This window comes from Drosophila sechellia, chromosome 3R, assembly GCF_004382195.2.
Source record: "Drosophila sechellia strain sech25 chromosome 3R, ASM438219v1, whole genome shotgun sequence".
NCBI classification, from domain to species: domain Eukaryota; kingdom Metazoa; phylum Arthropoda; class Insecta; order Diptera; family Drosophilidae; genus Drosophila; species Drosophila sechellia.
This window is the reverse complement of record NC_045952.1, coordinates 29400763-29425731: the sequence shown is the minus strand read 5'-3', so window position 1 is coordinate 29425731 and position 24969 is coordinate 29400763. Positions and strand designations below refer to the sequence as shown.

Here is a 24969-nt window from a genome sequence, read left to right as displayed (position 1 = left end):
TTCCGCTCGCTCTCTCTCGCTCTCCGGCTGAGTTTCCCCGCCTGCGCAGACCCACTGACACAGTGATAAAGAATGGCCACTGATAACAGCGCGCCGCTGTGTTGGTGCGAGCAGAGAGAGCACTGTTATGGCGTATGCCGCCGCACAGGTACGAGGCTCTCTCCGTACCGCTCGGCAATCGCTGCTCGGAGGTCGGCGGTCGCGTTTCCAGTTAAACTTTTACCGAAAAGGCGGACGGACGGGTCTTGAAATCAATCGTCGGGCTCCGCAGTTTCTACGCGATTCGGCTCCTGGATTCCTGACAGCCTCCCGCGGAATTTAGATATTCGAGTAGTTGAAAGTCGTCAGAGATCTGAATAAATAAATACGAGTGAAAAAATACACGCAGGAATTATTCAATGGAAATGGCGAGCACAGAATTGCAAGAAAATTATTGAAACCACTGGGAATCAAAATAAATAAATAGTGAAAATATTTTCAGCAATTACTCAAATGAAAATACCCACAAAAATAAATCAATGAAAAATTCAATGCTATTAGTGTGTGCAAACCAAAAATAAATTGCGACCAGCATTCGCATGTGTCTACATAAGCATGAATGGAAAAGTGCTCAAGAGTAAATAGTTCGAAAGTCGAAAGAAATAATATATCTTGGACAAACTTGTGCAGTTCCATCTCGCATATTTTCCAACGCCAGTGCTATTATTAAAGTAATTTGTGCGACACTTGCCACCTGTTCGACGACTTTTGGAAGCACCCGCAATATATGCAAACGACTTCGAGAAGAAAGCCGATCCGATCCACGGCCAAAAGTGAGAGTGTCGCCAGTCGTTGACCCAGTGTAAGTCTCTGGTCAAAGTTGTTCTGGATTTGTGTGCCCCTTTGAATAGACCCGCCACTTTTGGCACCTTAACACCAATCTGCTGACGATCTGTTATCGCCGAGTGTTTGTCGGAGATTTAAATATAGATTTATGGCAGGCAAACATTAATTGGATTACGCGCTCCGTCTTGGTGGGGCATTTGAGATGATTGACCTAGACCAAGGGGAAATAAATAGGTACCACTTGCGCCGATTGATGTGGTAACTTCCCCGGCAAGCTTGTTCAGATACTGTTTTCGCACCGCCCTTTTGAGGGCCCTCGAAGTGAAAAGCAGCCACTGATATGCACAAACACTTCAGCCGGGGGCGTAGCTAATCAAATTACAAAGTCACAAACCGCTTGATTTGATAATTCAGTTAGGTTACGGCTGTATACCAAGGCATGTGCCTGTAGCTTGTCGCAGATGCTGTCGATTTGCCAGCGCTTCCGGGAATATGCAGCACTTTTATCTTTAAAGTTGGCAAATTACCTCCGCACAGGTGTGCACCCAGCGTGCGGGTGCGGCTTTGTGTATAAATTTACACTTAACTGCAAAACAACAAGCTTAATTGCCCGAAACCAAATAAAACTCATCATCCCAGTGGATCTGGCCGAGTGGTCCTGGGCCAAGTTCTTGAGAACAATTCGAGTGCCCAGCAGAAGGGTATATCGATCTGAAGAAAATTTCATTAATTCGATATAAATTACTTGTGTGGTTTTTGCTGTTACTATTTTGCAATTATACGAAAAGAAACTAAGAGTACTTTGATCACCTACATATATTTAAAGGCTAAATGACTTTGTAAACACTGAAAATTGCGTATGAAATTTTTTCAACCTCAGAGATATAGAATGGGTATCTTCCAGTTGCGACCAGCACTGGCGCTTGCTCAAAATTATTTCTTTGCAATTGCAACAACTGCTGTGCGCATCCTTGAACATGAAAAGTGAAACGAGAGTGCTGCCAAAAGATGTCGGGACAATTCGGGCGGCACTTACACTAATTACAGCAGCCGTCACTTAAAGTGAGTCACGGCCATACGAGCCACACGTGTTTTCCGTTTGCTTAAAGCATTTAGAGGAGATGTCGGAGTGACACAGTTTTCAACCGCCAGGGCTCCAGCCCTTCTTTCATCTATTGTAAATTGAGTCTCGAGAAAGAATGACCAGCACAATGGGGCGTATGCGTAATACGGTCGACAGTCCTCCTGCATTCACGCTGCATTGTCTGCGCTGAATGTTGCTCATACGCCAGGGTGGCTGCTACAAAGCAAACGGAACGCTCAAATCAAAGGCGACAACCCACAACAATGGAGCTCAAAATGCCAGCGGGCGTGGCGGAAATATAAAGTAAACTATTGTTTTGCACCATTGCGTCAGTGTTTTCTGCTCTGCGTGCTAGTGATTATTGCGCATACGCCGCGTGGCCCTCTTGCACCTTGGAGATATTGTTAATAAGCTTTTAATTATTTTGAGTTAATCATAAAGCAAAGTCAAGCTCATCATTTGTTGGCCAAACAAGCGGTCATTCCGACAGTGTCTGCGGGACTGCTGCCCACGCTTATCGTAATGGCCGAAAAGTTCTAATCGAGGCAATTAACGTGGCCAAATTTAATTTCCGTCCCCAAACGCTATCAGTCCCAAGAACAAAAAAGCGGCGAAAAGAAGACGGAGCGAGCGCTAGCTTTTTATTTACAAAATATTAGTTCATGCCAGCCATTGGGAAATCCATCATGTAAGCCCGGGATTTCTCAGTTGCATGTGTTTTTTTTTTATGTTTGTTTTGGGGTTCCCTGTTTTTGTTTGTTCTATTTGTTTGCCCTCCCCGCTGCTGTAGCCCTGATAAACGAACATAGCTCCCAGGTATTTTTACTGAGGGTTTGAGGAGTTCATAGGGAGTGCGACCGCCTTTGAGTGGCCATTAAGCAAATTACTTATGTTAATTAGTTGCCACGGCTAAGGAGAAATCTCAAGGATTTGCAGCCCGTGATAATTCAAATTTAAAGTGGGGCCGAGGAGAAAAGAGCCTTTTCCTGATTTCCACCTTCCGTCCCAATTTAGCCCTGTTGATTTATGATGCTAGACTTACCCAAGCGAAATCTCAACTTGAAAGTCAATTTCACAAAGCCCCGGGCCTTGCCATACAATGAGAATTCAATTTCCCCCTTTCTCCCGCTCCCTCTGGAAAACTGTGGAGTCGGATTGATTCATCAAATTGCATTTATTTGCCAGATGAGCGAGCTGCAATAAAGCAACAGTTTGTATTCGGAAAATTGCATAAATAAATAATACGGCACAATAATTGAGGAGCCGCCTGAGTTGGCAAATAGTCCAGCCTCACCATGCAGAAGGAAACCATTTCGATTTCAATATGCCATAAACTATAATCAACCCAAGTGAGCTAGGCAATAGCGTTATTTTAAATTCGAATAAGAGAGTGTCCACTAAAATATTATTCGAAACCATTGTTTTAAATTGATAGCAAAAATAGTTGCCTGTGCTATTTAATCCTTTAGCATTGCCGCTTATCTGTTTAACCGGCTATTGAATTATGTTTCCCATTTCATTTGTGCTTAATCATTGGCTTTTGTGAAAATCCCTTAACCTATTTAATGCAATGCAGATGTTTGCGTTAAAATTAAAACGCTGCAATGGATTTGTTAGCCTTAAGCCGTAAAATAATTAAAAACGTAATTAGCTTCGTGCAATTCGCAAGCATTAATGTATTCAAAATGCCGCCAGCTGAGATCGGATTGGAGCGAAAATTGGGAGAGGGAATCCCGAATGGCTTTCAGGTCAGTGCGTCAGTTGGGAATAATTTCATTAAAATCAACTTTGGTTGCCCAGCCTGCGGTCAGTTGAAAGGAGATTAATTACTGACTTTATTTTGGCTGGACAGCAGGCGACGGCCATCGCCTGCCGACTATATAATACAGTATTGACACATAATCGATGCTTGTGCAATTTATGAAAAACTAATTAAGCCGCATTAATGCAAAAAATTAATTCAAATTGCAACGCTTTGGTGAGAGTAATAATAAGCAACATTAACTCTAGTGCACAATGTATCTTAATTTCGGGCATAATTAATGCCTGCAATTAAGTTTTGTTCCCTGCCTTGGCACCTACATGTATATATAGGTATACATAGTGGCCACACACACAAGCACTGGGAGACGTAAACAATCCACTTAACATGCTGGGAAATACCATTTGATCCTGCCATCCATCTCCTGCCGCATTGCGTATACGCAGCATGGGCCTTTGGCAACATTGTGTCACGCACATTATTGATGGGCCGGCTCAATCGCTTCCCCTTGAGTTTCCTCCAGGGTCTCGGTTACAGCTTCTGGTTACGGTTTGTGAAGATGGAGCCGGAGTTCCTCTCCGGATTCTCTACGGCATCTGGGCAATTACGGCTCGTTGGTCCCTGTTTATTAAAACGACATAATTGCGAATTTAAGCCCGCAGCTCATCGCTGCCTTGACTGCCTCCAATCAAGTGGATCATCTGCGGCCTGCCGTTGGCAGACTTGCGATTTTCCCTGCCCAGTCAGCTTTCGAAAGTTTTCCCGGGAAATTGGCATACGCAGCGCTCTGAAACAGAGAACTTTGGCCTTGCCCACAGAAACAGAAACGCTGTCCGCACGCCTCTTTTTCAATTATGATTAATCATCAGTAATTAAAGCAATGAAAGCGACCTTTGGCGGATATACAAATTGATTAGAAACGGACACGTGAGTTGCGGACCTGACTGGCTGACTAGATGATTGGGTTGCAACAGCAGAATAATTAAATTATAATAAAATAATAAAAAATAGCTATCAGCGAATAAGACTATTTAATAAAAGATGTATAGGTGGCGAATATGTTGTGACAAATCTTTTGATCATAACCCAACCTCATTCGTTCCTGATCGTAGTTAACTATTCGTTTCAGGGACAGACCATCATAAGTCTGGCACATTGTCTTTTATTAGCCAAATTGTACACACTTGAACGAGGGCCAGTTTTCAAGACCCGGCGCCACAGAAGTCATTCAGCATAAATCAGGGCAGCGTCCTCCGGCCGAAATAGATTCTCAAGTGTTTTGGCTTTTCTTTAATTAAATTGCAGACCACCTTTCTGGGCCGGAATGTTTGTTTTGATTAGGCATTAGGCAGGGGGCACAGGGCACAGGACGCAGGGTAGAGAATCGAAAACATCTTTCTGCTAAGTGCAGGCCCTCGAGTCCTTCGAGTGGATCCTTGTTCTACTGTCTCGAGGGTGCATTATGGGCGGGTAATCAAGATTGGGGGCATGCCCCACAGACCCATTAATCACAGCCAAATGTCTGGCAAGACAGCCGCGAGTGTTGGCCCGCTACGCTTTTGATGGCTAATTGCATACAAGCCAGGCGATTGCGTTCCGTTCCGCCAGAACACGTAATTGTAGACATCTTGTACTACCTGATTGTGTGTTAGCCAGACAGCAGACAATTGCAAAGAGTTCGCAGCGTGTGCTAATTGAATTGTAATCGACTTGGCATGCAATTAGTGGCTGCACAGCGAATTAAAACGCCAGATGCAAAGTAACACGTGGTTGTGATAACAATGATAAAATAAACATATTAAATATTTGCTTAAGATTTTAATTTTTCTGGCAATATAACTTAATAGCTTAGGAGCTATTGTAAGAGAATTATAATTGGAAACATAATTTTATTCAACTCGAAATAATAACCTGATTCCGATTTAACTGTCGATTAGAATGTTTTTCCGTGTGCAGTCCACACAGTGCACCAACTGCTATTTACCCGCTCTTATATTGTTTAATAATATTATAAATTGCAAACTGCCAACTCTGGCCAGTAAACAAGAAGGTAATCAAGTGCGGCAGGCAATTAGAAGCTTTGCTCTTCCAACTCTGACCACTTGTGCACACACATTGCAGAGCAGCTCTCGTTATGGTTATGCCACAATCATCATCGGGTGGAGATGAGGAAAATGCAGCTGTGTTCCGGGAAAATAGCAGTGGCAGCAGTACTAATATCTGCGATGAGAATACGAGTGCCAGCTGCGAGATAGCCCAAAACAATGCGATTAAGCGCAGTTCCATTTCGCTCGGCGCACTTGGCGTATGCGTAATCCGCGCTAATGCAACGTTAAACTAATTGCCTCAGCTAATTAATAACTTGCGCAGGCAGAACTGTGTTTCTATCGATGGTCAGGCATCTAAACTTTCGCTGACGTTTCCATCAAAGAACAAGATATAATTGAGTTTAAAAGTCACTCCTTTGCCATTTCTTAACTAGCAAAACGCATAACAATTTGCTTGCTCGGCAAACTTGGTTTTTTTTTATCTCTTGATTTCTTTTATCTTTAATATCGTACGAAAACTGGGTCATTCAAGTCCAAGTAGCAAACTGAACTAAATAATCCAATTTAGCTAACTAGCTAATGAAGCGCAGATGAAGCGGCTGAGTTTTTAAAAGTAACATTTTAAAACTATACTGTATCTTAATTATTTGCTTAGTCGAAGCCATGGAAGTGCACCTCCATGTCATCATCCGATGGTGACTAACGCCTCTATCACCGCTGACCGTCCAGCCGAAAAAAAACACCCCCGCACACACATGGCTGTGTAAATAAATTAAATTCAAATCTAAATTGATATAAACTATGCTCATTGAGGCTAAACAGAGAAAAAAGAAGGCCCGTGCTTATCGCGCGTCCCACTCATCATTCCCCCAAAAAAAAAAAGAGAACAGAAATGGGGGAAAAGGGGCGACAGGGGCGTGGCGGCACTTTATCGCTGCTTAATTACGTTACTGATAAGCTCGCATTTTTCCTTTTGTGCTTCGCAGTCTTCGCTTTCGTGGGACTTCTTTTTCCTATCAAATGGTCTTCATGTGGTTCTTTTTTCCGCTGGACATATCTTGGCGCTTAGCTCTTGACTTTCGGAACTGCTCAGCCGAGATTTTGTTAATAAAAATTAATGTCTTCGTGATTTGTTTGGCCTTAAGCGCAAAATTTCCCTGTGTGCTTTTAATGCTGGTACCCACAGATTGCTGCATGTAATTCTGACCACAAACACTGAAGGCAAAGCTGACTGAATTCGAGTAAAATAAACATTCGGATCTGTTTCGCCATGCAGCGTCACTTTACCACATCATAATATTAAATAATCAGACGAGCTTCGTTTTCATATTCCATTGATTTATTTTGGTAAAATGCTATGTTTTATAGATGCAATTAAATTGGACTCTTTTCAAGGGTATCAGAAAATCTGTTTACCCCGATTAAACTGGGCCATATATTTGTTTTCGCTTTTTGATGCTGCTTTGGAATGAGGTTTAATGGGGATAATATTGCAGACTGGCTGCTGGTTTCGGTATGCAGACAACGCCCACTGCCAGCACTAATTTTGGCGTAATTATTTATTTAGGCGCTTTAATTACTTATTTATCGGTTGCAAACCAAGGCGGCGTATGCTTTATATCAGGAGTAGCGAACAATGGAAGCGGCGAGCGATTCGTTTTCGTTGCCAACGGATTGGATAAAAGTCAACGACACAATGCTAAAAATAAATGAATAACTATTTATACATATTCGATGCCGGCGATAATTGAAATTGGCTGACTATTTATGGCAGATGAAGAATGATTTATTCAAACACTATTGCCTGTCGGCGTTGATGTGGAAAACTTTTGGACCCCGGGCATTGTTTACAAGCGCTGCCAGGAAAGCGATTAACCCGTTCAATCATTTAATGGTTAAATCGCATAAATACGAAGTGCGAAAATATTTATTCGAGCTCATAAAACACTGATATTGTTGCCATTATTTGGCCATAACGAACTGTTTACACTCGCGTAGTGTTTTCCCATTTCCCAGATCATTTTCCACACCCATTTGTAGCTTGCATTTTTAAAAAGGTCTCGTGCACTTAGTCGGGTTAACAAGCTGCGTAATGAGTTCATATATATTCGGACCAATTTGTTTAGAAACTAAACAGGGCTAAAAACCACATAAATATCTGTTTGTGGTATCTTGCAGTCGAAAAGCTGGCTGGCTGGCATTTCGCTGTTCAATTTGTTCTCGCCCGCCAAGCTTATCAATCGAACATAATCTTTATGTACACTTTGGCCCAAATACGCGATATTTATTTCTTCAATTAATTTAAGCGCCGGCTCAATAAAAAAATATCCCCCGTTTCGGTGACGAGAGCCGCATTCGACTGGCAGAGATAAAGATAAAGGTTGGCATAACCATACAGTATCTGAAAATTGTCTATGCATATTAGAGTGTATCCGGGTGTGGCTGGTGCATGTGAAATGGCCAAAACATTCTGCATGATTGATGGGCCTCGTCGTATCCCAGAGATACGGATACAGGGAGCTTTTGCATATCCTGGCTTTGGGTATGCAAATTGGCTTTATTTATTAATCGAATGCATTTTGTGGTCAGTGCGAATGGCCGGAGTGCCGGAATGCCTCGTATCTGAATATGCAAACACGAGTAGCACTTTTTGCTGGGTAAATGTACAATTTTCTGCACAGGAATGGGTGTGATAAGTTTGCACCACTCGCCGCCCCCCGGAAGTGGTAAAACTTCCCATTTACTGCAGATTTAATTTTAAATTTTTTGTAATGTCCATATGAACTTTTTCGGCTAAATCCTCGCTTGTTTTTGCGGCTTTTCCCCGCCGCGTTGTGTACGTGTCACATAAATCTCCTGGCGAATTTAGTTTCCGATTTGCATTCGTGTGCGTCGTCAGGTTTCCTTGCACATAATTCATGCAGCTCGACAAGCTCCATGCCATAAATTTAATGTGTTTTCTGTCCTAAATTTTCAACACCATTTTTTACCATTTCCACCAAGACCTTGCACGCTGCTTCTGGCATCGATTTGGCAGCCAAACCGCGGCGTCGCCAATTATGCCATTGGATTCTATTTATAAATGGGGGCAGAACTCCATGGGTAACTTCAATCACGCAACCAGAAAGTACGGATCCCTCCTCAACCTTGCTGCTTGAACTTCACATTCCTTGGCGCCATCAGCCTTGGCTGCATTTTAATGGCTTTTATTGATTTTCAGCATTGTTTCAGCGGCACCCGCGCCAACATGCCAACTTGCCTGGAAGCACCATTCACCTGGTGCACTCGGAAAAATGGCCAAAATTCCTTATTAATCTAGGTCAAAGTAGCTCATAGTTCAAGCACTCGTCTAGGCATTGAACTTATGAAGAATTGTAATTTTGCTTATTAGCGTTGATTCATGTCTTAAAATTAGTTGCACTTTAAGGTTACGATTTTTCGCAGTGCATCACAGCTCGTTATGAGCATTCAACGCATCAATTGGCGCGTGCCGGGGTGGGATCCTAAAACCTGGTGGAGTAGGGAGGACACCTGACCGAAAGACTTGCTGCTCCGCCGAGGTCTGTTCCACTCGCACTTGCGACGACATTTAGCTTGCGGCTGCTGTCCTTGTTCCGAGCCTCCCATTGTGCACCACCTCCCTCAGATGCACCAGTTCCCTAATGTCCTCCCCACGAATGCCCCTCTGCTATTTAGGAATTCGCGCAGTTTTACGTGCGCCTTACTCGCAATGCCCTATACAAAATCGGGTCTAATTGCTCTGCGGTGCTGTTTGGATGGAACGTAGACACACAATGAAATTACCTGCCAAATTGGGCTTCGCTGGCCTCAATTCGAGTTTCAATGAATTGGGGGGTATAAGTCTAGGTGGGAAATAGATTGGCGAACATAAGGTTTTCTGTGACTTCTCCTCTTTAAAGATTTCCCCAATTATCAGCAGCTTTAAATATGGTTCTTGAATAAACAGCTCTTAAACAGCAATAGATGCCGATGTCTCGCAATAAATCTCTTGATTGGTATGTAAGGTTCGCCTTGGGTTGGATAAATCCTGGGATAATATTTCAAACTTTAAGTTATGCTAAGCACACTGAAAGTAGTCTGCACTCACAAGGTCCTTTTCTACATTTCGTTTCTAGATGGGGAGGGTATAAGCCTTGACGATGGGCACTTTACTCAATTTTTTTGTCAGTATGTCTGGGTATCTTTTACTCACTCACTGTTACGTTGGTCCTTGTTTTCGGTCGAATTTGCTTTTATTTCGCTTGTGCACAGAGGGAAAATCATATTTCCTCTGCTTTATTAGTAATAATATGATAACAGTGTTAAATGAAGTAGGTTGCAGAACTTTAAACACAATAAATAATTCTTCTCATTTAAGGACTTCTTCAATAACATGAATTTTTATTTCTGAACTGGTAAATGTTGGAAAAAAAGCGCAGTTAAATCGCATCCCATTTGATTTAAATTTGAATATGTCAAAAATACTAATTTGACAAACCAAATAAATTGCTGGGTTAGTCCGCTTGAAGATTCATAAAACTCCAAAAACTCTCGCAGTTTTAGTGACATTTTTTCTTCATACACCGCTGCTGCTTCCGGTGAGCACGCCTCGCTTCGCTTATCAGCGCATTTTCAGTTGTTCCCTGCTGGGTGGTGACTCCGACCAGCGTACATTTCCCAGCCACCCACCGCCCATCCACCCACGGTTTCCCCTCGAGCCTCGTTGCTTGTTTGCCTGTTTTGCATGTCATGCGCTTGTTTGTTTTTTGCTCCTGTTTTCTTCGTTTTGTGCTTCCTTCCGTTTTCAATTTCTTTCTACATGTTCACGTTGTCGGTGGCTCGTCCTGGCTTTTCTTATTTTATTTTTGCATATTTTGAGCTGCCATCCGAATGACATTTCTGCTGGCTCATGCCTTCGAACGTGAGGAGTCGCATAAACTGCATCTGTCTTTTGTGAAATCGTCCTTTCCTTCTTGTCTCTGTGTGCCAAGGATTTTGCAACGAATTAATTTCCTGGCCTGTGATCTGCCCGAATCGGGGTCACCCGCCTTTAACCTGCGACAGTATGCTGGGCTGGAAATATGCACCAACTAATTGTCTTCGGCATTTGATTGTGGGCAGCGTTTAATTGAAATCTAATTTAATTTATGGCCCCGAAACACAAACATCACAAATATTTGCACAGAAGGTGGACGGGCTTTAATTGGAATGCCTGTGCTGGGCGTCCAAGTCAACTTTAACGCATGACCTGTCAAATGGAAGTCGCTGGTCCGGCAGTAATTCATAATAATACGAGACGAGCCATGTATACATTAATACAATAATTTATCGATTTTTCATGCGAGCATAATTCCCGCACGCATCCGCAAAGTAATAATGGAATCGGGAAGGAAAGGGCAGGAGATCTGGATGTGGATGTGGATGGAGATTACTTCCGCTTTGTTTGCCTCCGTTGTCAATAAAAATATGTGGAACAGTCTGTCCCGGCAACTTCATAATCATTGACGACGAACCAAGAATGAGTGCGTTACCGAAGCAAAAGTTGTGATTCGAATTAGGAGGATTTACCCATGGCTCTACACAGGGAAAAATTGGGCAGTTCTTAGAATGGCGACGAAATCATCAGGATTTTGATATTCCTTCGATTTTCCAAATGTAAGCACCTGTTTAATTTGGAAGAAGTAGGTTCTGTGGCTGCCGTGAATATCCATAAGCAATATCAATGTAACAATTAAAGTAATCCTGTGCTCATTCCTGGTGTACCAAAGTCATAAAAATAATTTCCATCACGCTGCCATCTCTGAGGCTTACGGCTGAGTGATTGGCAAAACCGCAGGGGCGAGGACATCCAGGACATCGTCCTAATGGCCCATTGACAATTATGGCGCTACTAAATCTTGGCCAGCAGGGACACGGCTACTAAAGGCCAAGGAAGCCGAGAAAAGTGGGGGACAGCTGAGTCAGAGCCAAAGTAAACATGGCCCATGTCATATGCACGGTGCCCCGATGACTCCAACTGGTTGGGATCGTCGTTGTTTGTCTTCGGGGGCTGGGATTCAGGAAGGACTGCATGGATTCCATGGGGTTGGAGCACGGGGAACAGTGAGAATAGAGGTTGGGGTTCGGCTCAGGGGCTTGCATATTATTCAATTAAAATCGCACAGCCATTAAGCTTGTACGGACAACTGTCAGTAACACGCACGCAATCAATGTCAACACGCACACACTGCCCCACTCACACCCACACCCACACTCGTGCACCCGGTGAATGGCAAAGGAAACTTGCACACACACTTGCGCAGCTGAGACAGTTTGGTGGGAGTACGTTAATAGAACTCAGACTCGCATAAATGTCAGCTACAAGATTTGATAGCCCCGGGTTAAAACTAAGTCCATATGCGTGTCTGAAGAGCTGGCTGTTGAAGTGCGAGTGTATGGGTGAGTGGGTGAGTGGGTGTGGACTGGGGGTGTGGACTGGGGTGATAAGCACAGCTCTCCAGCGCTGTGTGTGTGCGTCCAAGAGCAGGCAGCAAAAATTGGACAAGTTGGGCATGCTTTAAATTTATGTGCTACAGTAAACAGTGCCTGGAGAGGACCCTGATTTTCGCAAAGCCCTGCGAATTGCTTATAAGACCAGAAACATCATGGTGATTTTCCATTCAGAAATGGCTAGAAAATGCACTTAGCACTTCTTTCGCTTTAATTTCGCACAAGATTAAGTCATTATAAATGGTCTCATTCCGTATCTCCAGGGGTGTTCTGTGTTTTCCTTAGCATATAGGGCAAATTAAGACGAAGCACCGAACACCTCCACACGTCACTTGTGAAAAGAGTTTTAGAGTACGGGTATTTCTGCCTCATCTGCCACATACAGGAAAACTTTTTCGTCTGCTCAGGGCCCGAAATGCCGTGCTTCTCGAAGGAAAACAACGTGGAAAAGCGAAGAAAAAGAAAACTGTTGGCCCCCAATGAACTTTTGCATGGGAGAGAAGACGGGGAAATGGGAACGAGACCTGCTGTCAGTGGCGTTAAGTGGCGCCCAACGAAGACGCAGCATCAGCAGTTGCCACGCCCCCTGAAAACCCCAGGCCTCCAAGGACGCCCACCTCGTGGTCTGCCTGCTGGGTAGTAGATAGCAAGCAGAGAATAAGGAAATATATAGAAGTGCAGGGAGGAGAGAGTTCAAGCGCTTCATTCGGAGAAAAAATTGAGTTTCGTTTCGAAATTTAAAATTTCCTCTATTCATCTGGAAGTCAGTTCTTAAATTTATCTTCAGAAGTCTAAGCTACAATTCACAAAATATATATATATATATATCTGCAAACGCTCTGCTTCCTTTAAATAATAAGGGGGTCAGCTTTATTTCCCTGTGTACGCCGCCAATGTAGCCTTATTTTTACGGCTATCGTTTCAATTTTTATGGCTTAAGTTGTTGTAAATTTAGTTAGAAGTAGAGTGGAGTTCAGCTTTATCATCTGGCAGTCGCGTCCCCTCAAGGAATCGAGTTCTGCGGGGCAATCGATTTTCTGCGGCAACAACTGGGGCTGCGTGTCCGTCCGCCATTCTATTAGCCGTCAAGCGGAAAATTTAATACTGTTTATTTACACAATTTTCCAGTTACCCAGCACCCAGCGCGGCGGTTGTACCTTTACTTTGGCCGTGTTTTTGGTTACGTAATGCTCTAGCAATGCGGTCTTCCCTTTAGTTTAGATCCTGTCTTTAAGTTGGACCTCCTTTTCAGCAGTTGTGGTGGCTGGGACCACACTAATACAGTAACTCACGCACACACGCTCGCTTCACCTGTTTCCATTCACACTTTGTGTGGAATATACGAGTTAACAGTACATTTGCTTTAGTATTTATGCGCCGATAAACTGGCAAGACAGCCCCCGACACGCCCACATCCAGGACCCTTAACCCCTCACTGCTCCTAGGGGTCTGTCCTGTGCGTTTAGGCGCCGTGTTTGTTATTCAATTTGGCTGGCCAACACCTGCAAATGTTGGCACAACACCTAGATAGCCTGCTTAACCCCCCTGATTAGCGTCCTAATTTCAGGCATTCGAAAGGTCAGAGGAGCGATCTTAAAAGGGGAGTGTGCACTAACTTTGGAAAATATAGAGCTCAATTTGAGCATCGATAAGAAATGGAAGGTCTATTAATATTGATGGTACCAAGCGAAGAATGCCCTGCGAATTCATTCATTAATTGTTAAAAGAATGATAAACTCTTTAAATAGCGTGAATTATTTAAACAAAGATAAGCGAAACTAAAATAAGATTTGCTGGCTGTCAGAGAGTGTTGATATCATATTTTGTACGCCTATGTATCTTTCTTTTAAGTTTTCATTAAAAAGTACAAAGCTCTTCAGGCAGGTTTCTTTTTATCAGAGCTGTCATTCAAATCCGTGGGGATTTCGGCATCTTTTAAATGATGAATATTCTGTAATTTTGTTTGATGACTTGCTTAAAGCAAGTTGTGGTTGCTACTCAATGTTTTCCTATAATTACAAATATTTCGGTATCAAGCCCGAAATCCTTTCAGAACTCATGGAGTAATAGCATTTAATGATAATGAGCTAGAGGCTCTTTAATTGCGATGCTCCGAAAGTATTGCTCAATCTTTATTGGACTTCCATTTATTTATTATCGCCTTTCGCTTTCGGTACATTTATTCCAGCAATTTTTGTCTGCTGTGGCAACCGACGCATAAATAATAAAAGAACTCCGGATCCGGGGCCCATGCGATGCCATGTGCACGGCGGAGAATGCAAATCCGGAGTGGAAAAGCACGGGGAATACTCGGAAAGGAATACGGAAGCTAAGCTGAGAGTGGTGTGCAGAGGGGGTGGGAATTTATGCAAAGTCACGTATGCCGGGGCATAAAAAATAAAGCACGAAAGACTATAAATAATGCAACAGCCGAAATGCAATGCAATTGGAGGGGCAGGTATGGAAGTTTGTTCGGGGCTAAAATAAACATGGTGCTCCACCAGGTGACTAGGCAAGCATAGGAAGCACACCCACCACCGATTCCGAATCCATGTCAAACACGACACTCCGACCCACTTTTCCAGCCCGGCGTTAATCTTTTTTATGTGCCCTGTGCTCCCGGGTCGCCGAGATTCAATATAAGATACTTCTCGAAAGGCCCCGGGCCCTTCAATTTTATTCAACATTTGGGCTGTCATTTTGGGCCTGAGTGGCACTTCGTGTTTGGCTTTATTGGGCTCATCAAATGGCCGACAGCAGACGTCAGCATATGTGTGATAGTTGGCATAGATACTCTGGTGCTTGCCACTTTCTAATAACCCCATGATTGAACCCCATCTTTCTTCCCTTCCTTTCCTTCCATTGCAGATTGAACGAGGTGAGTGCGTGAATTTGACTATGGAGCCATTTGGGATCAGGGATTTGGAATCCACTCGAGCGAGGAGCGCCAGAAAAATTTGACTCTAGATTAGGCCATAAAAATACGCATTAAGCTGTCTGGAAGAGATAACTTCATATGAATTTATTGACATTTCTGTTCGGTCGGCCAGTTGGACTGCCCACTTGTTTGCCCAAAAAGAACATTCACTCCGTTCGAGGCAAAAACCTCGCTCCTTTGTGCCCAACTGAGCATGAAAAGGCCAACATCCGTTGCGGCTAATGTGCCTGTGGCCAGGATATGGAAAAAGTGGCAGTTCGAGGGTCCTTTGTGTGAATGCGGCGACTAAGAAATACATAAATAAATTAGTTACGTGCCTACCAGAGGACCTTTTGCCGGGCAGTTGCCATCAACTGTCCGAATATGAGATTGAAATATGTTTACCTCCAGTATTTGTACACCTTGATGGACAAATTCGAGGATCTTTGGTGGTGCCTTGGGTGAGTGAGAAGCACTTTAATTTGTTTTCGTTGCCTTTTGAGGAGTCCATTCAATTGGCTTGCTAAAATGTATTTGTAAAGTGAACATTCACTGAAATTATTATTTTTGCTATAATTATTTTAAACAAAAAGTTTAAGATTCGAATGGCTTCTGATATGGTATGATGATATCCTAGTGCCCCATTTGCGGGTAAACCCATTTCACACAGGTTTGCTTTACAAATTTAATTTGGATTTCTCTGTTGAAGTTTATAAACATGTCAAAGAAAACCATATACGAGTACGATATTGAATTTTGGCAAAAGTTTTTTGTGGTCCGAAGGTGCTAACCAAGCTCCTGTTCCACCTTGCTGGACAAATTTAATGAGTCTAGATGGGACACACGGTTTGGGTACCGAATGTTTAGGATCCTCGTTATGCTCAACGGTGATATATGGATGGGGTTTTTGCCGTTGCTGACCAACTTTAAATCACGAGCTGGACAACGCTTAACTATGTGGTTGCGCTTCATAAATTTTGTTTATTCATTTGTTTCTTTTTTGCAGTCCTTGCCCGGCTTCGCTTTGCTGCGGTCCCGCTGTTTTCCTCCATTTTTCGTATATATTTTTGCTGGTTTTTTGTTGCAGCTTTTGTCTGTAGTTCAATTATTCAGACCGAAACGCTTGTGGTCAGCACAGTGTGTGCATAAAGGCAGCAGAATGGCTGGGGCAGTAGGGCATTTAAATGGCTTAAAGGGGTCTAAAATGGGAAAAGCGGGCTAAGCGGGGAAAGGCGGGAGAGGGAACCCAACGAGACGTGTGACTGTTGACGGGCTTGTGTAAATTGCATAAACTTGGTAAATGTGCAAAAAGTGTTGCTCGCTTTTGTGCGACAGGCCGGGAAGGACCTGTTCCATCAACAGGTGGGGTCTGCTGTGAGCAAGGGACAGGTGGGCCACCCGCCTTGGCAGTCAGTTCATTATGTGGCCGGCACTGGGTGTTTACCTAGGACCTCTTCGCAGCCCCTCGGCTGTTTACTGTGGTGTCAGTCATGGGTTGGTCACTCGACTGCAGCTCCAAGTCCTTGGGCACACTGCTCGCATCCTGTGACCACATCCTGTCGTCGGCACGCTGCCCGAATGTCCGTCCTGGCGAGTGACGAAGGAACGCCTTCCTCAGACTTATTGTTTGGCTATGTGCACTGAGCAGAAATGTTTTCCCTGTGAAGAAGCCATGCATCTACTTAGTGCGTGCTCGATAACATTTTCGCCTCAGTGCAGCACTCATATGACTTCGGCCAGGACCATGGCATTATAACGCCAGGACGCGGAAGCCGAAGAGTTGCTCCTTGCCAACGAAGGACGAACAAAGGGCTATTTTGCCGTTTGCTCGTCAAATGGGTGGCTGTGTGCATGTTGGGGCCCAAGAAATCAAGCGTAATGAAGCCCCACACGAAGGACAGACAAAGGCTTGCCCTGCTCTCGCCCAGGCCATTCAAAATTCAACGAAATGATAATAGATAAGCCGCTTGACACTAACACGCTTACGCACTCAAGGAGTGTGTTTTGATTTGGCCCAAAAGGTGTGCAAAAAGAGCAGTGCTTCCCGTTTCCCCTTTCTGCCTCCCATTTCCCTTTTTACCTACGAAAACACTGACCATTTGGAGCGGAAACATGCTACCGGATTAGCTGCGAATTAGTTATTGTAATTGAGCGCTACAAGACAGTTGTTAATGGACTGGCAGCTCGTTGTGTCCAGCGGAATGTACTGGAGCTAGGTACCAGGTGGGGCTGGAGGTTTTTAAACGGTATTATGCATTCCGAGAAACTTTTAAGTGGTCAAGTTTTAAGTGGGCCCGCCAAAAGTTTGCTGAATTCAGTGGAAGCGCCAGGAAAAGCAATCTGAGGAAACGACAGCTTAGGCAATACTTGCAGAACAACTTTTCGACGCTTCTCCCTTTTTGCCAGCTAGCCAGTCCATTACCCATTTAATGACAAGTTGTTTACTTTTTGTCCGCATAAATTACATACGTGTACCATTAAATAAACTAGGGGTGGCTGGCTTGTATCGGCCATAACAATGAAAATCATAAGCTAATTGCCATAAAAGAGGAGAATTTTAAGGGAACGTCAAAGGCAAGACACGAAAATCGCTGCAGGAAATGATGTGACGTGAGGCTTTTGTTTTGTTTGTTTGCTGGTTGGCCGGTTTGTTGGTTTTTTCCCCAGCTTGCCCTTTGCTGTCCAGAGCAGCAATAATAACAATATAACGAAACGTTTTCCAGGGTCAGGGGCCGGATCGAGTTAAGCTTTGTTGTTTTGGCCACAGCAACATCATTGAAATTGACTTCATTATTATTTTATAGTCTTGGCCTTAAGTTTTGCCAGCTCTGCTTTTTATGGCTTTTTATCAAATCTTACATTGTGGTGCTCGTGGCACGTTCTGCCCTGATGGCAGTCGTTGTGTTCATCTCCTCGTCATCTTGCTTATTAAAATCCGGCCCCAGGACCTGCTCTACATGCTCCATGGGCTCTATGTATGCACAGGATGTACAAGGATTTATAAGTCGGGCTGCGGGCCCCGGGCCAAACTGATGTAATGCATTTGCAACAGTCCCTGCCTTGAGCACAAAAGCCAAGGAACTAAGAGGAGGAACCATTAGCAGAACAGTGCAAAGTGGAGCCATTAGAGGCGACTTCGATTACAAACGGATTTTCTTGGCAGTCTCAGTTGCACTGGTTCTTAAATCACATGGAAAAGTCGAGCTAAATTGGATAGAAAGTACATGGATATATGTTTTATTGCTGAAGCTGTGACTGAATCTTGTATCTCAGTATCTCAGCAGCAAGTGTTGAGCTTAATGACAGATTTATATTCACCCCCTATAATTGCCAAAGGATCTTTAATTCTGCAGGACCCAGCAGGAGTTTTCTAGTTTATTAGATTCTAGACCTAACCCCTCTCCCCTCGATCTGCTCGGGTCACTCCATATTCCACATTACTCCGCTGGGTTTTCCATTTTCCGAGTGTCACTTTGCCAGTCACTTATGCGCTATCCTCATTTGCACGTTTGCCACTATTCGCTTTCATGTTTCCTTCAGCCATTATGTAAATTTTTATCGCCATTTTGGTGTGCAGCATTTTAGTTTTTGTGAGCGAGTAGACAGCTGAAGTCGAATGCTTTCCACATTTCCACTTCCGCGCCCGCAACACCCACTTTCCTTTGTCTTTGTTTGTTTATGAGCACACCCACTTGCACACAAGCACTCTTGGCGGGTTTTTGTTTTTTTGGGTCACTTTCAAAGCTCTTGACGTTTTTCAAGTGGTTTTAGCACACACTCGAAATAATTTCGTGGGTGGAATTTGCTGCTGGCGCGGCGCTATCAATGCGATTAAAAAACAATTACACTTGTGACACTAATGGCGCAGGCACACACATTCGCGGCTTCATGGGTAGGTAGCATACATGCGTATATTTTCCGCATGAATATTTGCCTTTTATATAGTTTTTATATTTATTTCGCGAGGCACACAAAAAGCAGAGCCTGTCTGTTCGTGGCATCTGCAAAAAAAGCGCTCGATTTGTTTACACGCCAGTGGCTGCTGGCCGGATAACCACATCAAAAATAAACAACAAATTCAAAATTGATTTCCAAAATCAAAATAAACAAAGTCCCATTCCCTGCAATTCATTTCTCTTGCTTTAAAGCTCTTTAAATTAATTGCCGTCAGAAGGGAAAGGGAAATAGAATGGGATGATGGAAAGGGGAGAGTGGAGGGCCTAATGGCGAAGGCTAATGGCTGGCCGACATCTTGCGGCATTATTAACATGATTGCCACGAGGACCGCATGCGGAGTCCTTTGAGGGCTTCGAGGGGAGGGCTTATCAATGAATCACCAAAGCATGTGATTGATGATTTGATGTGTATAGTGTCGCTCCATTTCCCGCCCAGCCAAATGTGGCTTCTCTGGCGAGGATTAGGTGCCCACGCAGAATCCGAGCAAATACCAGGAATCCCGGGGATCCGGTCTCTCTTCAAGGCAATGACAGCCCACATATGCATATATTCATTCGCCCAGGCGAATCGTGTGTGTATTGGTCGGGCTGATTCTAAGATTAAAAGTGAAGAGCCTGCGAAAAAGTTGTCACGTCAATTTCCACTTGGCTGTTTAATCTACTTGATTCCGGTTGACTAAAGCTGCTAAAATACTAAATTATTAAAAGTAATGAAAGACCTTTGTCCACTCGCGTGCCGGCAATTGTCCATTCAATTATTTAAAGTGCTTACCTGAAGAATGGGAGAGTACAGTAACTCAATTAGCAACCTTCAAATAACACTCGCTGGGCTTCAAAGTCGTCGAATTTATTTATTTAATCTTCGATGCTTGGTGACGAAGGGTATTAACCAGTCAGTGCTCCCTCAACGTTACCCACTCATTTCTTTCTGTTTACCGACAGCGACCGCCATCATCATCAGCAGCTGCTTGGGCTTCCGCCATTTGCTCGTAGGCGGCTTCAAAAGCTTCGCCAGACTTTTTCCCCCATGTCTGGTGGTAGTAGTAGGTGCTAGTACAGTTGATTTCCACACACACATTCATAAGGTTCCAGCCCCTCCGAGTTCTAGACCCGAATGTTTACACATACGCGCGATTTTCTTTTAACAATTCATCAAATGCGCTAAGCGCGCACAAAAACTTTGACACTCGACGTTTTCTGTGTTTGAAAAGGGGAATTGTCCCCCGGGAGCCGCCCGTCTCCCATTTCCCATTTCCCAAAAAGCCATATCAATCATCGCCCAAAGTGCGTGGCTGTTGGACACCTTTTGCAGGTGAGACGGCGCGAGGCTTTAAAATATTTATTCTACTTTGCCGGGAAATGTTGAAGGCTAAATACAATAACTCAAAGTGATTTGCAGGTAGAAAGAGCACGCCATTATTTGCATGTTCCCCCTGAATCCCCGTCGCCTTAACCATGCATTATTTATTTGACAGGCGCAATTTGTTTTCTGCAGACAATCGAGTGAGGAATTTGTAGCCGACGTTCGGCAATTAGTTGTGCTGTTGGCCAAAAAGCTGGGCTTTAAGGGTGGAGCTCCAAAATGGCTGAAGCTGAATCTGGCATTTGCATAATTATCTGGCTGGCTTACTTAATGCCAATAATCCGTGCAGGTTCATCGACAACATTGCGTATACGCCACGTATGCGCACCGCAACACAAATATGGGCTTAACTCTATTTATTTTCTCTGCAGCTCTGTCATTTAATTAGTGTAAACAGTTTTTAGGCCCGGCCTTGCTGCTGGGCCAATAAGCTTATTTAAACTTAATTACTTATTAAATGCAAGGGCAGTTAGGCGCGTGCATGTGTGTGAGTGCGTTTTGCAGCCAGCTGATTTATGTAAATTAATTAAATAAACACCTGTGGCCAGGGGCACTGCATGTGCGAGGATTTGTCTGCCGAAGGCCTTCAGGGGGCTGTTTTTCACCTACAGTCTGCAAAACGATAGTTCTGGGCCAACTGTCTCTCGTGATATGGCCCAATTTACCCGCCACCTAATTACAGCTCCCTGATTTATATCGAATGTCAACTGGAGCAAGTCCATAAATTCGCTGGGGCCGCCTTGCGTGGTAACTTAGCATTCGGGGAGCCCGACTTGACTTGGCTTACTCCCGGGCGATAGGTCCTGCTGCTGCTTCTGAAAGTCCTTCGAGGCAGTCGAGTGTGCGCATGATTTATTTTCATTAAAAACTTCTTTTTGCGGCTGCTTAAGCACTGAAACTTTTCGCGCCGCTCACTTCATAAAGCGGGAAAGTGGAAAACTCAGCAGAAAGAGCCGCGATAATTTTAATCTGCACATTATCAAGTTGCGGAGCCCACACAATGAAGACTTCTCTCAAGAGCGCAATCATTAATATCCAGCTTAATTTTTGGGGTCCCAGCTAATGTACTACAATCAACGACCCCCCTTCGTTAAGCTTAAAAAATGGGTGCAAAATGCTGCCCTCCGCCCACTTAAAAAAAATACAAAAAATAGCGCCAGCCCCACGAAATCTAAATTCATTTGTTTGCCTGTCCCCAGGGAAATACGTGCGTGAAGTTGCACTATTGTAATGGCAGATTGCCATTGCATTGGCACGCGATCATTAGTCAAGGAGCAGGAACTGCAACCTGACACTCGATGAAAGCGAAGTGGAGTAGAGTAGTTCTCCGGAAAAACACCCTTTGGTGGGCGAAAATCAAGATACTGCACCCTGTTCACAATTCAGCGCAGAAGTGTTGGGACCTACCAACGATTTGTCTTTCATTGCTCCTCAGCTGCATTCAATTTATTTATTTGATACATACAAAATCGGATCGGATCTATTTCAAATTGGATTTCGAATTTCAAGATAGAAGAGGCGAGCTTAAAGGTATCTTTTTTAATTAAGGATATAGTTGTCTCTCGTTTTAATAACCTCCTGTTTCGAACCGAATAAAAAGGACACCAATCCCCAACTACGAACTGATGGCCACAATGTTGGTAGATTGAAATTGCTTTCTTATCGCCTGCCGAGGACGATGCAATTAGTAACTGATTTAACTGAGGTAAAAGTCGGAGCAACTTTAGTTTTTTGTTTCGCACTCGTCGGTTTTCGCCCGGAATTTTCCGTGTTTCCATTGCGTGAGTTGTCAGGCCGTTGGCAAATTAAAAGTTCTCTTTCTATTATTTGATTGCCAAGCCAAAGCGAGTTTTTATATAAATTAGTTTGCTGGAACTGTTACTGTCGCTTGCTAATTAGACATGGAAAAGTTGGACTTGTCCAGGTGTGTAAAGCCACAACTTTCCGTTCAATTGCGAAACTTTGAAGCCCGATGCCCGAAGCCCCAAAGTCGCACTGATTTTCCCATTGTTGGCAGCAGGTCAAGCTGGCCTATTCGTATTCCCGCTTCATACTATATAAATTCCCCTCCACTGCGACATAATTATGTGGCGGCAATTTGCATTGCGCCCCCGACACAATAACCATAAAACGCCATAACAATCGGCCAAGAACGCAGCCAACGAAAGCCAAACAAAGGAGCCGGGTTGAGCGGTGCAGCAGTTATTTCAACACCTTTATGGCGGTGTTCCTACATTTGTTAACCGCAAATGCACACACTGCGAGAAAAAACATTCACCATGGTGTATATAGCAATGCAGAAAAATAGTGCAATGTTCTCTGACTTCAGAGAAGTAGAAGATAGTTAAGAACCTGAAGTAAGTGAAGTGCTGAGTGGCCTAAGGTTTTGGCCAAACAGAACTGCAGTTTTGATGTATCTAAGTTTATTAAGCTTTCGCTCAGTGTATGGTACTGGACACTATGGGCCAATGACCAGAGAAGGTGGCTTTGTGTAGTATTGTAGTACTATGTACGGATAGAATCCATCGGCCGACATGCAAAGCAAACGGTGTTCGGGGCAGCTACGTGGAAGTACATTTACAAACCGTAGATAGACATCTGAAGATAAAGCAAATTGCTGTGCTACAAAATCGTTAACTGTAATTTACCGCATTTGAAATGTTGGCCATTCGCCATTCACCATTCACCTTTCTCGATTCTCGATTCTAGATTCCCCGATTCTCCATGCAGTTATGAATGGTCGAGTTGGTGTGCAGGTGTTGACTTTAATTGTGTTTTTCAAACGGCCAGCCAGTTTTGGGGAAAACGGCGCAGGTAATTGATGCATACAAAGTCGGATATCGGAGGTGGTTGTAATGGGAAGCACTTGAGAGCCACTTGCGAGCCGAGAATTAGCCTCGGAGCGACAGCCAGAAATGCAAATGAGGGCCAGAAATGAGCCGCTTCCCCCACTTGCAGCCCCCATATTAATCATACGCACTGCGGCCGGCGTCGCCTAATTTACACAAAGTGCAATCAGCGCAGCTATGCAAACTCACGCCCATTGAGACACTCAAGTGCAGTTCCAAATTGAAAGCGTGCCAGTTTGGGCTGTCGCAGATCGGCAAACAGCAAATGGCTGTTTGCAAACAGCAAAAAATATGTGGGAAACAGCCCCCAGAATCGTCGTGAATGCAAATGAAATCCGCATATCTCCCACCCAATTCATCTAGATTCGCCAGTGTGCAATAAGTTTGCGCGAGAACTATAATATAGCTGCTGTCAAAAGTAATGAAAGGCCCGAGCAAAAGGCCTATATGAATACGATTCCAATGGAGCGGCGGATTTAATGTGGCACTCGAGGATAGACATTGTGTAAATATCTTTTTTATAACATAAATGCAATATCTAAAGTGGCACACTTAATCAAGATATAAGAATTGGAGACTAGTAAGTTATTTCCAGCACTCCAGATATAATGTAATATGTAACCATATGTCGTGCACAATGAAATTAGCGTCCGCGACTACCGTGTAATAAAAATTAGCGGACAAAGTTCGAGTGTTCCGTTGGGGAAACTTTATAATACAGTTGGCTGTGGTAGTCGAGTCTAGAAAGGTCAAAAGTCAGAGCATTTCATTCTAAATTCAGCTTTCAGCAAGTCAGCCTTCACATTGGTCTGCTCTTTTTCGAAAGGATATGCCCCGCCAACGTTCGGAAAGTCCGCGATCCACCGGATCAATGCGCCGCCAAAGCAGCCGAAGCAGCCATGTCTTCGCCACAAAGCCGTCGCGTGGTAGCAGCAAGGATCTGCCGGCGGTGCAGCAGCCCAAGAAGGAATCCCTACCAGCTGCAGGGCCTGCTGCCTCGTCAGCCACCTCCACAGAGACAAAAGGTCCTAGCACGGCAGATAAGTTCAAGGACATGGCCACCACGGCGGCTGGCGTGGCAGCAGGATCAGCTGTGGGCCACGCTGTGGGCGCAGGACTCACCGGAATGTTCCAGGGACGTGGTCAGGCAGCCCCGGCCAAGGAGCAGCCTCCGCAGGAGGGATCCTTGGGAGCTTCAGCTTCGCAATCAGTACCGAAACCTCAACTAGTGGAGGATGGTCCCTGTGCCTTCGAGCTGAGGCAGTTCCTCAAGTGCACCGAGGACAACAGCAGTGATCTCTCCGTTTGCAAGGAGTTCAACGAGGCAATGCAGCAGTGTCGGCGGCGCTACAATGTCTGAAATGCTATGCTGAGATGCTAAGATGATGACCTTATCCAGATCATAGAAGCAAATCAATGAGATTATTCTAAAGCATGCGTATATGTACATATGGTATTTAAGAATAGGCATTTTTTCGGAATAAAATGATAATGGAGTCCAAATCGAAAAATTGTCGCCTTCACACTCTCGTAGAAACATCCTTTTTGGTCGGCAATCGAATTTAAAAAAAATTTAAAAAAGTGAAAATTTGGCAAAAAAAAAATTTCTCGAAATTTGTAAAAAATGAATTGGGGTCGAAAGCTTAGGAAAACAAATGAAAAATTGGTGCGTTCCC

At 44.0% G+C, this 24969-nt stretch overlaps 2 protein-coding genes across 3 annotated transcripts in view; both read left to right on the top strand.

Annotated features, from left to right (window-relative positions):
* Window positions 1-209: 209 nt before the first annotated feature.
* The window catches only part of LOC6612932 (5-hydroxytryptamine receptor 1), a 48019-nt gene continuing 23259 nt past the window's right edge, over window positions 210-24969 (top strand). The window contains exons 1-2 of one of the 2 annotated variants that reach the window (XM_032721936.1): window positions 210-841; window positions 15077-15086. The gene's annotated coding sequence lies outside the window, so the exon portion shown is untranslated. The remainder of the gene's footprint in view (window positions 842-15076; window positions 15087-24969) is intronic. The other variant, XM_002037388.2, reaches the window with a different exon arrangement.
* On the top strand, window positions 24038-24796 carry LOC6612935 (coiled-coil-helix-coiled-coil-helix domain-containing protein 2). Its single transcript, XM_002037391.2, has one exon. It carries the CDS (start codon window positions 24123-24125, stop codon window positions 24651-24653), a length of 531 nt encoding a protein of 176 aa, XP_002037427.2. The 5' UTR covers window positions 24038-24122; the 3' UTR covers window positions 24654-24796.